Raw genomic sequence first — 14,956 nt, forward strand, 5'->3', positions numbered from 1 at the left:
GCGGCATCGAGCCCAGGAGGAGCCGCCAGACGCTGCTGGGGGGTCTTGGCGGAGCCGCTTCGCCCCAGTGCGAGAGCCGGGGGGGAGGTTGTCACTGTCACCTCCCGGGGACACGCAGCAAAGGGTGCGCTGGTGTAGCAGTTACCCCGCACAGGTTTGCCTTGATGCAGTTGAGTCGTTTTATTTCAAACAAGTCACACACCAGGGAGAGGGGAGGACTCAAGAAACGGCTGGTGTTTTGCTGGAGGTGTGTGAGCTTTGCCCACCTGAGCGCGAAACCGTCTTCTATCAAAATGGGTTTCAGCATTTCCCTCTGTGCCCCCAACACGTCCGTGGCTGTGGGTGCCCAGAGTGTCACCGCGCCGGGACACGTGTGCGGGTGTCCTGGGGCTGGGGATGGGGCAGCATCGCTCCGCACGCTCCTCCCGTGTCCTTGAAGTCGCGATGTCCCCGTTGGCAGCGCTGCCGCTCACCAGCTGATTTCTCTGTTAAAACAGCAAAAGCCAGTCATGTTTATCAGTTAACAGTCAGGAAAAATGGAAAATATTGTAGGCTTGAGACACTCCTCTCTCCTCTTTTTTTTTTTTGTTCAAGGTTCAAAGTTTCCAGGTTTTCAAGTATCCGTCCTGTTCTCTAGGAGTATTGTGATTTTGCGTTAAACTTGCCAAAAGCTGCGGGCACATACCTGATTTAACACAGAAACCCTGGTTGTGCTTCTGTAGCCTCAACATCAACCATTTTGTTGGGTGGAGAGACACGTCCCTCACCACAGGCTCCTTTTGTGCGGGAAGAGCAGCTGATTGCTTAATAAGCTTCTAGATTAAGATTAATTTCAGGTGTGGCCCTGTGAGTTAGAAAGGTTTCTTGTCTCAGTGCTTGTCTGTCCATCCTGCATTGCTGCTGTGGGTTCTTTGTTCCTCGTCTTCCTGGGGTCACCGGCCGGTGTTCTTCTGCCGCCGCTGAGCTTTGCAGGCCTGTGTTTGGCGCTGGTGGGTTCTGGTCTCTGGTGACGGGGCTGTGGGCGCCTTCCAACCAGGTGCTGTATTTATCGCGTGGGATGGAGCGAAACGGCAGCGGGTGGGCGCGGCGGCTGCCGCGGCGTTGGCTGAGGGGGCGGCCGAGCCCGGAGCCGCTGTTGGGTCTGGGTTCCATCCTTTCGGGCCGTGTTTTACCCATTCCCGATGGTGAAGTCTCTTTTCTCTCTTGGCCCAGCATCTGCAGCAGCCGCTTTCCCAGGCAAGTGTAGAAATTAAGGCTTTTTCCTTGATTTCCAGAAATACGTAGTTTAAAAAAACATGCTTTCCCCACCTCTCTTCTCTAGTTACTTTGGTTTTAAAATTAAAGATAAATAAGACCAGCCCACTTTTTTTTTTTTAAGGGGAAACTTGCTCCCGTTATCAGAATCACTGTGTATATGATATTAATCGCAATCTTGTTGCTGGGTCGTTTGCATTGTTTTTCAAGTACCATCAAGTCCAAGAAGACGTATGAAAACTAAATGACAGTCCCTCGTAGACTGATTGAATCCTCCTTATGGCTCTGCGGTCTCATACATCCTATTAAAATATTCAATCTTGTTTTCTTACTTGAAGGGCCTGTCTGTAAAGGGCAAACCTATAGAAACCCTCATTCTCTAGATGGAAACGGTGTCCAGCCACACTGAAACATGAACAGATTTCTGTACGGCGTGTGATTGGTCTTGTGCAAGTTCTCCCCTTTGCCTGTATTTATTAATGTTATTGAATGCATTTTTAGTTGTACAAAGCCTTGGAGGGGGTGATGGTTTTGCTGGCAGCCTCTTGCTTTGTTTGAACCTCGAAAAGTAACTTTTCCCTCTTCTTCCTTCCTTTTTCCCCCAGGACGGAGCTTTATCGGTCGCTGTTTGGAAAACTGGCGAGTGCGGCAGAACCGGAGCAGGATGAGCAGCGGGACTGAGCTGCCCCGCAGCGCCGGGGGCTGCGCAGGTTCGCTCCTCAAACCTCCCGCAGGAGCTTCCCCGCGGCTGCTGCCGAGCCCCGCGCTGCCCAGAGCTTTGGGGCCGGCATTGGGCCCAGCGCCCCCGCTCTGGCTTTAGGACGAACACCGCTCTCCCCAAAACTCAATCCGTTTTTAAGTCTTCTCTGTGAATTCCTGACCTTGATGCGCAGTTGCTCGGCGCGGGCGGCTCTGCGGGGGAGGGACGCGGATTTAGCCCAGGGGGGACCCCCCGCCCCCCACAATCGGGTCACTCGCGCTCGCGTTCGCTCCCGAGGGATGTTTCATGGGGGGGATTGAGGGAGGGGTTTAAACGTGCTGGTCTGGTTGTCGGCTGCGTATCTGTAATGTGTGACTTTCTTTTTTTCACTGAGTCAAGAGGATTTAAATGTCATTTACATAATTAACACGGCCTTACAGCAGAGGGAAGGTGCTGTCCCTGGCAGCCGGCGCTGAGCACAGGGACCCGACTGGCGGGCGCTGAGCACAGCACGGGGCTGCGGGTGTTTCTGCAATTAGAACGTATTGGGGAATATTTCAGTCCCGTATTGATCCTGTGCACGTTTATCTCTGCTGATGGTGACTGTGACCCATCCTGGCTGCCCCGTCACCACGACGCGCCGGCGCAGGATGCGGCAACGGGCGCGAAACTGGCCGGAGATCGTTCACGTGAGGGGTTTGGTGGCGTTTTCATATCCAAAGGTCAGAAGCTGGAAATTAAATCCCCGTAAGGGGAATTTGTGGCCTGCTGTGATCAATCTGAGATGGAGGTTATCTTGCGTAAATAATACGCGTGTAAAGTGGCCATTGCTTGTGCCACATGAACTGCCGTGTCTTTGTTTCGTGTTTTGCGCGCTCTAATTAAAATGTTCAGTGAAGGCCTGGCCAGGTGTGACCAGCGCAGAAAAGGTCCCGGCAGCCGCTCAAAACGCCCAAAACCACCCAAACGGGAGGTTTCAAACCAGAGCCGTGCGGGACCGGGGCAGAACCTGCACACCCGGAGTCTGACGGTACCTGCTCCTATTGTCTGAGCAGCAAAGCTGTGTGGGCTTCGAACATCATTAAAATCTCATGGTTTAATAACCACAATTCTGAAAGGCGTCAAGGGGAGTGAATGAGCTGCTTCCCCAGTTTGTGCCGGTGGAATGGGCTGCGCTGCTCCCGAGGAGCATCAAGGATGTTGGGCGGGAAGCGCCGTGGCTGGTTGGGGTGCTGAGCGGGCTCGGGCGCTGGCGGGACGTGTCCGCAGCACCAGCTGTCCGCGTTTGACTCCTGTGTCCTCTAAAGTTCTAGCACCAGGGCTCTTGATTCATTTTATTTTTTGAGAGCGAGCTGGGTGTTAAAAGGGTAATACCAACCACTTTAAATGTGATAACTTCTCGTTGGTATTGTTTGAGGAGATAAGAGTCAAAGCCCTGCTAAGCAAGCTTTTGAATTTACTTATCAGTGTTGAAGCAGGCGCTCCTCCCGCCGCCCCCACCTGCGCGGGTGGGACGCGGGGACACCCCGGCCACGCTGACCTTGGCACGGGTGGCACCTCGTCCCCCGCCCAATGGGAACAACGTGCCGCGGGAAAAGCGCCACCGGTGTCGTCCCCGGGGGCTCCGGCGGCGGCGCCTGCGCCAGGTCCTGCCCGGCGCGGCAGCTCCGGGCCAGCGGGTGCCGGTTCGTAAGGGCGCAGGGTGATTTCCTCCCTATTTTCTTAATGCTGCCAATTAACAGCAAGTGCGATAGTTATTTCCCCCCCAATAGAATATTAATTCTTTCTTAATTCATGATACAGCTGCTAATTAGTGCCTACACAAACAGGCATTATACCTTTGCAAAACATTGCACGGCAACCAGGAGGTGTGTTGGGGAATCAGGTGAGCGATGGGGGGACGGAGGGTCGTGTTAAATCCTCTCCCCCCGACCCCACAATAGCAAAGAATTTCAACTTTCAGACAAACAACTTCATTTACAAGTGTGTCTCTAATTAGCTGCAGAATTAGTAAAGCAGAGTTTTCCCCCCATAGATCGGCCAAAGCCCTGAGGGAGCCTGTGGAATAGAGAGAATCGCATTTCCAATTATTTTGTTGAATTGCTAATTTAGTTATTGTGCCTGGCGTAATTGTGATGGGTATTGGGTGTGCAATTCAATTTGTTTTAAATATTTGTGGGAAGGCTGATCAGTAATGGAGCTGACCTATTTCATGGCCCAAATTGAGAGAAGAGACTAAAACAAAAAACAGCTACAAAGCCACAGTTTGTCTCAGTTTTTATTTTGATGTCTCTCATCCCTCTTAAGACTGTTGATGCAACAAAAGGTTTACATTAAAAGATGATGGCACTTTGATCTTGGGCTTTTGAGAGCTTACAGCTTTGGTACGTCTTTTCTTGGCATTTTAATATGTAGATATTTTAGGCTAAAGAGTTTTGAATGCGTTTCTGGAGTTCAGTGGGGTCCGTCCCCTCACACCCTCCCCCAGTTAGATGATGGTTCTTAAGGTGAAACGGATTTGTAACGGTCAGGGTTCTGGTTTGAGAAACGTGTGAATAAAGAGCTGCTGGAGATGCGTTTGCTCACGCGCTTCGATTGAACACGTCACATCAAAACTCACCTTGGACGTGGGAACCCATCGCTCTCCGCTGGGTGACGCGGAGCTGCTGGGGACAAGGGACAGAGTTCCACTCCCAGCAACAGCGCTGTCATTCGTTCTTTTTATTAAAAGAAATTGAGGTAAGTGAAATACTTGAGCACCAGCGAGAACCGTCTGTACCGAGGGGTCTCCCCGCAGCGCCCGTCCCGCCGGCCCCCGCGCCGCTGCCGGACTTGGATTTCAGCCCACGGTGCCCAATCGCTGTTGTTTTGGAGCCACTTCACCCCTCATGAGTCGCCTGCGCCACGAAGCCCCCGAGCATCCTGCCTGGAGCCGCTCTCTGTCTGTCTGTCTGTCCTGCCGCAGCCCACACTGGTGTAAGTAAAAGCATCTCTGGGGGTTGTTCAGGGGGCTCTAGAGGGGACAAAAAGAGCCTCTTAAACCAAATTTGGGTTCTTAACTCTTAAGAAAATCTCATCCCTGCCCTGTCAGAGCTCCGCTGGCTGCGGCTCCACTTCAGCGAGCGCTGGCACCGCGTGTGCAGATGGCGCAGGTGCGAGGCTCCGGCATCATCATTCATTAGTTCTCAGATTAAAAACATCCCCTCCGATTCACTGTTCTGGAAGAACTGTGAAATCCAGAACACCTTTAGGACAGTCACTGGTGTCAGCTCTCCAGCACTCCACCAACAGCCCCGTGACAACGACTCCGACCGGCTGCAGAGTCACCGCTGGGACGGGGGACATCCCGCTGGTGCTGAGGAAGGGGATCACCCAAAGTAGCATTATTTTGGTGTTTTACCTGAATCCCTGTTTTACCTGGCGGGACGGCCAGCGCAGGCGGCTCTGGGCAGGGGTGATGGAAAACTGTGCTCGGGGGGGTTAGACTTGAGATTTCCTTGTACAGCTCCAGCCCCATCGGGGTGTTTGGCTCCGTCCTTTCCCCTCCTGTCTCCTGGCAGCTCTATTTCTGCTGCAGCCCCGCACTCCCGTGGAAGGGCCGGCACTTACACAACAGATACGCAACAGCGGGGCTGCCCGTGTGTTATCTCTCAAAATAAGTGGGGAGGGAGGAGGCTGGGCAGCTGAGTTTTGGTCTCATCCTAGAAGGGCCTTTCACAGTTTACTGACCTACTCTACAACAATAGGGCACAAAGGCAAAGTGAGTGGGGACTGAGCCCCCAAAATCCTGCCCCTGTCACCATCCCGGGCAGCCCAGGAGCCCGCCCGGGCTGCGGGACACCCTGCCTCAAATGTGCCTTTTCCTCTGCTGCTCCAGAACCAGACAAGACGTTTGAAATCCAAACCCCCACCGGCTGACGGAGACGAGAGGCTGCTCCGGGGGGAGGCTCTGGGCTCCCAGCCCGTCCCGGCTGCAGCCGCGTGCTCGGGGGGACGTTGGCACTTGTCAGCACGAACCTGCTGCCGGGGGCGCGAAGAGGAGCAGGCGGGGACACGGGGGTGTTCGTTTAAACGAGGCCCCGCTTTGCTACGCCAAGAGCTCACGGTGCCGCAGCACCCGTCATTGCCTGGCAGCCCAGCAGCCAACCGATGCGTTGGTCCGGTCGCGCTTCGTTAAATAAATAAGGTACAGTTAAGACAGCTGTAACTCAGTTCCGCAGGCGCTTGTGTTTATACATTTTCCTCGTGTCTCTGGCCAAAGAACACGCTTCCTCTGGTCAGTCTGAGCTGGAAAAATAGAAATGTCACTCTTCCAGTGTTTCCCCGAGCCTCCCGTCTCGGTACAGCGGGCGCAGTCGAGCAGACAAAGGGCAATTCGGAGCTTCTTTATCTGCGCTGTACCGGGCCGGGGGTGTGTGGGAGAGCGATGCTCTTACGTTGAAGAAGGCGAATCCATTGTGGAGAGGATCCGCACGACCTCGGCTCGCTGGGTGGGCGAGATGTGCTGGGTCATGTGCACGATGGAGTCCATGGCGACCTCGGGGTTGGCCTGGACCAGGCTGGGGAGAGGCCAGAGGGGTTCAGCAAGCAGCCCAACGCGCCCCGCACAGCACCCGCCCCGCGTAGCCCCCCACCCCGCAGCCCCTGCCCCGCGCAGCCCCCGCCCCGCGGCCCCCGCCCAGCTCACCTCCGGATCTGCTTCAGGATGTAATCCCGAGAGATGTACTTGATGTTTTCCTCCACGACCGAGCGAACTCCTTCTTCTTCCGTCAGCTGCTTCTCCAGCCACTCCACCAGGTCCTTGTTACTGTCCCACAAATACGCCTGCCAACAAACCACACGTGTCACCCGCTACATTCCCCACATTTAGCTCGCAATTATCGGGGTAAAACATCCGCATTTGTGTGGCTCTTACAGACACAACTAAAACCATTAACACAAGTCCAAAAGGGACTGATTTCTTTTGCATCTCCTGGAGATGCACCTGGAGGGACCCTGAGTGCCAGAGCTGGTGTCGGTGTCCCCAGCGGTCACAGGATCCCCATCACAGCTCGGGGTGCCCGCAGCCCTGCAAGCCTGGGCAAAAACCCCCTTCTTGCCTTTTGCAAGATCATTTCACCTGATATTTGCCAGGTAGTTGACTACATAATAATTCAGGAGTGTGGTAGACACCTAATAGCCTTCTCACTCCTCTCTTCTCCTCTCATTTTCTTTACAAATCATTTAAGAATCGTTTTGTTAATGGTTTCCGGAAAAGCAAGTACTGCCATTAGCACTCATTCATATTTATGTCATTTTATTTGGGTAATTAAACACAAAGCTCGTCATTTAAAGGTGCACTATCCTCCTCTGTTATCACTAACAAAGTCCAGGTCAGAATGACAATGAGCTGGATGCAGCAGCGGCCGCCGCTCGGCCCTGCGCCCCGGGATTGTCCTAAAGCAGAGCTGGCACTTCAGCCTCCAGATCCTGCTTAGTCCGTTGTTTTTCCCTTATTACTATTATTTTAAAGCGGTCGGGTTTGCTCCTGCCCCCACGCCAGCAGCTCCGGCCCCGGAACCTTCCGGGAAGGGAAAAAGCCCCAAGAAGCCGCGTTGCAGCTGCAGAGCCGCGAAAAACCAGATTTACCGAGAATCCCAACGCTTTTCGTTTAGGAGAATATTTAATACTCTTATTAATCATTTTTAATCCGTTTGCTTTTAATTAAGAAACAGCATGATGCTCTCCTATCAACATATGCCAGGGAGCAGATTAATTGTGGCTTAAGATAACTCTCCTTGATTGGTGTAATGTATTAGCTAACGAGATGCCCGCGTTTAAAGAGGCTCAGACACTACCTTGGAAAGGCTGCTGCCCTCCAGAGAACGCTCCCCCTTCCCTGGAACCCCCGAGTGCTTGTGACTTTAAAAATAGAATAAAATAAAATAGAATAAAATAAAATGTAAAAAAAAATAGATAAAATAAAATAAAACAAACCAATCAAATGCAAAATAACGCCTCGCTGTGCTGAGCGACCTGTTCGGCTTTGTGAGATGCTCAGATTTTTGCATCAATGGTGCTACATGCTTGGGAAAAAAAGCCACCCTATTTTGCTCTTCTAACCTGCTATAAAAAGGGTCCCCGTAAAATATCTCCCGACCTGGAACCTTCCCCAGAAGTTCTCTTTCATCACTTAGAATGTTTTTGGACATTACAATTAAAACCGGAGACCAAGCTCCACCTGGGGAGACCTTTGCTCAACGTGAGCCCAGGCCAGACCTGGTGAAACTGGTTCTATTTACCTTCACGGTCCCCTCGACTTCCACAAACCAGCGTCTCAGCATGGCCTGGATCTGCCCGTCCGTCAGCTCGGGGTTGGCGGCGTGGATCTTCCTCTTGACCACGTCTTCCAGCAGAAGTCGCCTTAATCGCCAGTAGAAGAAGGTGCGGGAAGTTTTCCAGTCTAGAATGTCCTGCCCGAGACGTAATTAGAGGAGGAGAAATGAATGAGGGACAACGTTCCTGAGTCCAGGGTTCAAACCGCAGCCCTGCCCGGTGAAGCCTTGGAAATGTGGGGTCAAAACGGACACGTTGGGTGAAAGTGCCGGCAAACACGAGTTGTTCGTGTTCCGGGACCGGAAAGCGGCCGGCACACGGACAGGGTTTGATCGCAGCTGGTCCCACCGGCCGCTGCCGCGTCCCCCGTGTCGGACCCTCCCGGTGCCCCCGGTGACACTCACGGTTATGGCTCCTTTCTCCTGCATCCGCCCGGGCGTGTCGTGCAGGTCGGCGAACTGCATGGCCACCTGGTGGTAGATGGGGCTCAGGAACTCCTCCCGCTCCTTCAGCTTGGCCTCCAGCTCCTTGCGCTCGGCCGCGCTCAGCTCGGGGGTCCCTGCAAGCGGCACACGCGTCAGGACGGTCCCACGGGGACGGGGATGGGGACGGCGGCAGCTCTGGAGAGCGGAGACGGCTCCTGTTCCCAAACTGCGTTTGCCGCGGGAAGCGCCAGAGCAGCAGCTCCCAGCAACAACGAGCTGAGCCTTGAGTCGAGTCTACGTGTTCCAGCCCACACTCCCTGCCACTGATGTTCAGGCAAGAGCTTGGAAGGAGCTTTCACCATGGAAACTCTGTTCCATTGAAATGCCAATGAGCTGAGCCATCAATCGGCATTTACTGGACTTCTAAAAAAGAATAACGTCCCAACACGCAGCTCATTTAGCGAGAAACACGGACAAGGTGAAACCAGCGGCACGTTTTGCGGTTTTCCTGCCAGCAGCAGCTGGAGCCGCTGCCTCAGCACGGCAAACACAAACCGCACCAGAGGCGCCAAACCGCCCGCGTGCGGCGCGGTGATGGGCACGCGGTCAGTCTCAACCATGGAGCACCACGGCGGGCACAAAGCTGTGTCAAGACCACATCCTATAGAGTTCGTAATTTATTTACTGAATTTATCTTGAGCTCACACAAAAGTCCAGATCTGTAAGCACAACTCTCCCCTGAACCCGCTGTAACTGGCACCGTTTCCACGCTGGCTGGTGACTCACCAGCACGGACCAGCGGGCCCTGTGCAGGGCTGAGTGTTTAGAGCCCACCTTGGTCCAGTTTAAGCACAGATTGCGATTCGAGACAGACCACGTGCAAATGGATATTCTGCTGAATTGGGCCGGTTTTCACCTCCCGCTGTGTCCCAGCCCAGCGCCTGCTGGTCCTTACATGGGCCCACGACCCATGGTGTCCAAGGGCCGCACAGCCAATCGTCCCAGGGAAGGAATGTTTTCCCGTGCCCACCGTTATAAATGTCACCTAACCTTTCCAACGCTGGTAAGAAGGTTTTAATTAAGAGAAGCTACTCTTGGAACCTTCAGAATAAAAGATTCTCTGTATTTCTCCCCGTTGAGCCCCCGTTGCAACGGCAGCGCCTGCGCTCGTGCTGCGGCCGACCCGGCCGGGCCCAGCAATGATTTAGGTGAGATTAACAAATATGTCAATGTCTATTTTCTGCTTAATTTAAAAGCAGCGTCTATAAAGATTTTTGACTTCTGAACCCTGTTCTCCTGGAAGAAAGAAGGTAACAATGAGGAGGGGGGATAAAGAGTGATTATCCCATCATCGATCGTTTGTCAGGAGCATTTCTTATTCACTGGACTATTGTAAAAAGCTAAGCTCTCGATCAATCCCGTAAGCCCCCTGTACAATTAAATATCTTGGAATGGTTTTCTTTCTTTCCCAGTCAGATCTTGAGGCCTCGGGGTTTTTCAGAAAGCTTTCTTTATTTATTTCTCGGCAAAAGAATTCGCCTTCCACAAATCTTACACTGGCACGGAGAGGGACTTAAAATATGGGATTCCTTTGCTCTAAAGGTACTTGACAGTTAATGAAACTGTTCAAGTTTAAATCATAGGAACATTATAGACCTCTAGGTATGGATCGGCTGCTAATCAATAGAGAAACAAAGGCAGCGTCTCCCTGAACCGGCCGCGTTACGGCGCGAGCGCCGAGCGCAGCGCTTGGGGACGCGGGAGCGCGGGTGAGAGCGGACGATGGTGTAAAGGGAAAAGGACCGTGTGTGACCCCCCTGAGTGCCCGAAAATGGCCCCTTTACCTGACTCATTGCTGAGCTCAAAAAGCACCGTCCAGGGTCCCTGCGCGGGAAGGGACACTTGGCAAAACGCCCACACCCTGTAAACATCCTGCGTTAAACCCTCCAGACAAACACACCTGTTAGACCAACAAGACCCAGTTTAAATCACACATAAGTGTTTAACGTGAAATGCTCCTGGAAGCAGCTGCCCTGGGGTGCCGCCTGTCCCACTGTCCCTGTCCCACTGTCCCTGTCCCGTTGTCCCCATCCCCGCGGTGACACCAGCCTCCCCATCTGGCTGCCACAGGCTTTCAGGTCACAAACCTTGGTCCACGTCCCGCAGTCTGTGATGCCCCCAGACCGCAGGGGTGCCCCTGTGCCCCGGCACATGCCAATAAACGCCAAAAACTCTGGGACGGCTTCGGTCACCATCCTCCCTAACGGACACATGGAGGCGCGGCCGCAGTAAACCCCGCAGAGCCCACTCCTGTAAAACACTCCGATACTGAACACTGTTTACAAGCCTCTCCAAAAGTTAAGGGAAAGCGCCGTGGCAGGGAAAGCAGCACCTCAACTGTTGTGATTTGTGTCCCATTCGATCCCCTCCGGGCGGCGGCGCCGGCCCCGGTGCCAACGTCCCACGGCCGACCAGCCCTTACCAACCCTCCCCAGACGGAACCCGCGCGGCAGGACCGTGAATCACGGCCTCCCGTAACATTAGTGGCAAAGTGCTTCTTTTAAATATGACCAGTTGAACAGGTTAGACAAAATGACTTCAAGAAATGTTACTGTAGGTTCCCTCTGGCTGCAGAAAGCCAGGCGGCTTCTGAATCAATGTGATGGTTCATGGTTTCTAAGCTGATACAAGGTGGGATCTGCTCCCTCAGCCTCGGGGCGAAGCCTCAGCACGGCCAGGCTGTCACTTGCCCATTTTGTTGCCTCTTCCCCAAACACAGACCTGGGCAAAGCCGGGATCACGGCCCCGGCCCAACCAGGCCGGGCAAAGCCGCCGGCTCCGGCCCTGGGCCGCTCGCGTCCATCGTGGGCAAATTATCCCGCACCTACGGTTTTCAAAGATGACTTTTACCATATAAATTGTCGCTATAAGATTATCTGGATGTTACAATTACTATAGGAAAATTTGGGGATTTTTTTTCCCATGTAACACCAAAAAGACCCACGTTAAGTTCAGTTTATCATCATCTGCTCGCGGCCGTTCTTTTCAGCAAAGCACTTAAATCGCGCCGCGGCGTGTGCTGGACGGGTCCTTAGGAAAGTCAAGTACAGCAGCTACTCTGCACCCGATGCCATAATTACATGTCCATTTTAAGCCCGGTTATCACTGTCCCAACTAATTTCCACACCTACAAGAATCCTCCTACCTGAGTCTCACCTTCTCTGCCTTTAACAAAGCTCCTGCCAGCCAGGAACTCAGCGGAGCTCAGGACCGCTGAGCGTCGGGTCTGCCCGGCCCCACCGCCGGGGGGACAGGGAAGGTCACCGGGAGCCGCTCACGTCCCTGCAGAGACGGGCACCGCCGCTTGTTGCTTTAAATGAGGCTGCTTGTAATTGCTCCACTAAATATTCAGCAGGATTTATGTTATAAAGGCGCAATACGAAGTCGCAGTGAAGGTCACACACGCTCGTGACACGGGCTTGAAATCTCGTCCAGCGGCTCCACGTGATGCTCCGTGATGGTCCAGCCGGGCTCTGCGGCTCTCGGCTCCCGAGCCCTCGGGTTGGCATCAGGGAAACGGGCAAAGTGTGGCCAGGACGTAATGCCCAGGATATCCACGATGCCAACTGTCAAGAAGGAGCCGACAGAAACCAGTATTTGCTCTCCTAGACTCATGATTGTGAATTAACATCAATTGAAATGCAGCAGCACTCGCACGGTTACTGGAAATCAGCATCGCCCAAAAAGACAAAGTTACGACGGCGCTGGCCGCGTTTGTCCGAGACTTCAAGAGACGGAACCGCAGCAGCAGCGCTTTCCTTAGTTATTGCCCAAGAACACAACCGGCATTCTGATTAATTACAACACTGAACAACCAACCAACCCCCCTCGGAAGCAACGAGCAGACTCCAGAGCTGCCGTCTGACTTCCCGAGCTAACGCGGAGTTCTGGGTTCCATGCGGCTGGACCCCGGGACCCCCACCGCACCTTGGACAACACAAAACTGGCACATCCGTTCTAATGAAATTAAAGTGGGGCATCTGTCCCCTAGGATCAGCTGAAGAGGACATTCACACTATGACAACACACATCAGGTGATGAACAGATTCTTCCTTTTTACCATGGGATAAATACCTGATAGGAGAATGTGAAAATGCGATGGCCAGTCCCGCTCTAACCGGAGCCATTTCGCTCCATTCATTCATATTGCACCAAATCTCTGCGTACGTCCCACTGTCCACCTGACACGTTACGTGCCCAGAGTGTGCATGACAAAGCTGATTTCTATTCCACTCCTACATTGTAACAAATAAACAAAATACAACTGAACTGCCGTATCTTTAGCTGCAGTGTGAACGCTCCCACGTCCGACAGCCGCGGTTCTCCCGCACCTTCTGGGGCGGAATCGGCTCCTGCGGGACAAGCACCGTCCTCCCTTCCCTTCCCTTCGCAGCTTTGGAGCAGCCCAGCTCTGAGTGACACTTTAATAAAACACGGGGCTAATAAACATCTCAGCGACGGTGCTGGAGAATTGATAATGAGCAGATTTATGTCAAATTATTCAATACGTGCCAGCCCTTCTCTGCTCCCGCGCTGCCCGGCCGAGCCCGGCGGCTGCGGAGCCGCTCGCCCCGGCCCCACCTCGGGAGCATCTCCCGACGGCGCGGGAGGGAGGGACGGCGGCCACGCGGGGGTTAAAGAGAGGCAGTGAACCCCCAGCTAATGAGTAAGAATTCAGCAGGCAGTGTAAGATAAATGGAGCTTTCTCTGCTTCTGCTGGAGTCAGCATGAACTGCGGCCCTGCGGCTTGTTTGTGGCAAATGGAGTGCGCGAAATATCAAAGGGCAGTGATCCAGAAGAAGACCGACTTTGACAAATTTTAAATTGGCCAGAAAGAAAACCAGAAAAAAAAAAAAAAAAGAAGAAAAAATTATGCAATTCACCGTGTCCTGCAATCTCGGCTTTCCTGCTATGGCATGGAATTAGCGGCAAAACAACAGCAATGATCGCCCGATGTTGGGAGCAATTACCAGCCATCTAAGCGAGATGCTTATCAGTGACTGAAGCTTTTAGAGCTCTCTGTACGTACAGTTGTAAGTGACTTGCTCTTGTGTTGCAGTCATTTTAATTAAAGTGTATGGAGTTTGCTGGGAGTAATTACCCTGTAGAGGAAGAGGGGGGAAAACCCCCACTCAGGCTCCTGCCTCCTCACGTGGCAACGTTGCCTTTTTGAGACAGAAAACTATCCCTTCTTTCTCCCTGTATTTTTGCAGGGACGCTGGTGCAGTCTCACCGTGTGATTCAAGGGGGCTCTGCAGGTGTCCCACCCCCCGGTGACAGACCCTCCGCAGGGGCCACCAGCAGCTGCTCTGCTCACCCTGAGCCTCCACCGCGTGGGGATTCACACACTCCAGCAGCCCCTTTGTGCGCAGCCCGTGCCGCTGCTCCTGGGGAAGGATTCGTCTGGCACTCAACACACAGAACCCTCCGGTTCTTTGTAGGTTGGCTTGGTCGTTGACAGAGCCGGCGCTTTTTACGGCGGGGTGAAGGTAAACGCTCTCGGAAATGGCGCTCCTGCCGTAATGCCATTTATCTGCATGGCCCAAGCGGGCGGCTCCGCGTGTTTGCCTCCTCTAACCACACATCTCATTTCCCCCGGGACTCGCGCCGGGGAGGCAGCTCCCTTGTGTTGGACATGGGGGAGCGGACGCCCAACAGAAGAACCTCCCTCCTGCAACTGCAAACATCACACTGGTTGTTAAGCCTGGCAGAGCGAGGCAGACAGGACAGGACGGCACATCCACCCACCGCGTGTCTGCGGCTGCTCCTCACGCACCGTGAGCACGAGCGAGATCCGAACCCGGCTAAAACCGCTCCTTGTGCTGCTCTGCAAAACTCAAACCCCTCCTAACCTGCTTCTTGCCCAGAAAGCACAGTGAGAGAAAACAAAGAGAGCATCAAAACATTGTCATTAAAAAAGGGAGAAAGTGCCTTTGATGCTACCAAAGACATCACTGAGAACGCAGCGTTCAGCACACCCTCTGATTCTAAACACCCTTCACAATTATTATTCTCTTCCCAAGGCATATCAGAGTGGTTGCTTTGTATATAAATTGTTGCACTGCCATAAATTAAAATAAAGCCAAATAATAAAATGTAACTGCAGCAATAGCCACGATTTATCAGTCATTTGCAGAACACTTTTCCTCCTGAAGGATCCCAAAAGGCTTTATAAATTCAAGCCATACCCACACAGTGCGCT

The 14,956-nt window shown here is 53.3% G+C and overlaps 2 protein-coding genes across 3 annotated transcripts in view; one reads left to right on the forward strand and one right to left on the reverse strand.

Annotated features, from left to right (window-relative positions):
- AATF (apoptosis antagonizing transcription factor) overlaps nucleotides 1–4,512 on the forward strand; it is a 43,608-nt gene extending 39,096 nt beyond the window's left edge. Inside the window, exon 13 of one of the 2 annotated variants that reach the window (XR_014185639.1) lies at nucleotides 1,860–1,926. Coding sequence is in view for 1 of the 2 variants with exons in the window: in XM_082068408.1 (XP_081924534.1) it covers nucleotides 1,860–1,935 (76 nt within the window). In the remaining variant the exon portion in view is untranslated. Of the gene's footprint in view, nucleotides 1–1,859 lie in introns of both variants that reach the window. The other variant, XM_082068408.1, reaches the window with a different exon arrangement.
- Nucleotides 4,513–4,660: 148 nt separating this feature from the next.
- The window catches only part of ACACA (acetyl-CoA carboxylase alpha), a 107,764-nt gene continuing 97,468 nt past the window's right edge, over nucleotides 4,661–14,956 (reverse strand). The window contains exons 52-56 of the mRNA XM_082068792.1: nucleotides 8,674–8,828; nucleotides 8,236–8,406; nucleotides 6,642–6,778; nucleotides 6,391–6,513; nucleotides 4,661–6,241 (exon numbers count right to left, since the gene is read on the reverse strand). Coding sequence (XP_081924918.1) covers nucleotides 6,232–6,241; nucleotides 6,391–6,513; nucleotides 6,642–6,778; nucleotides 8,236–8,406; nucleotides 8,674–8,828 — 596 coding nt within the window. The 3' untranslated portion in view covers nucleotides 4,661–6,231. The remainder of the gene's footprint in view (nucleotides 6,242–6,390; nucleotides 6,514–6,641; nucleotides 6,779–8,235; nucleotides 8,407–8,673; nucleotides 8,829–14,956) is intronic.

The sequence above is a fragment of the Streptopelia decaocto genome (assembly GCF_964273445.1).
Source record: "Streptopelia decaocto genome assembly, chromosome: 18".
NCBI lineage: Eukaryota > Metazoa > Chordata > Aves > Columbiformes > Columbidae > Streptopelia > Streptopelia decaocto.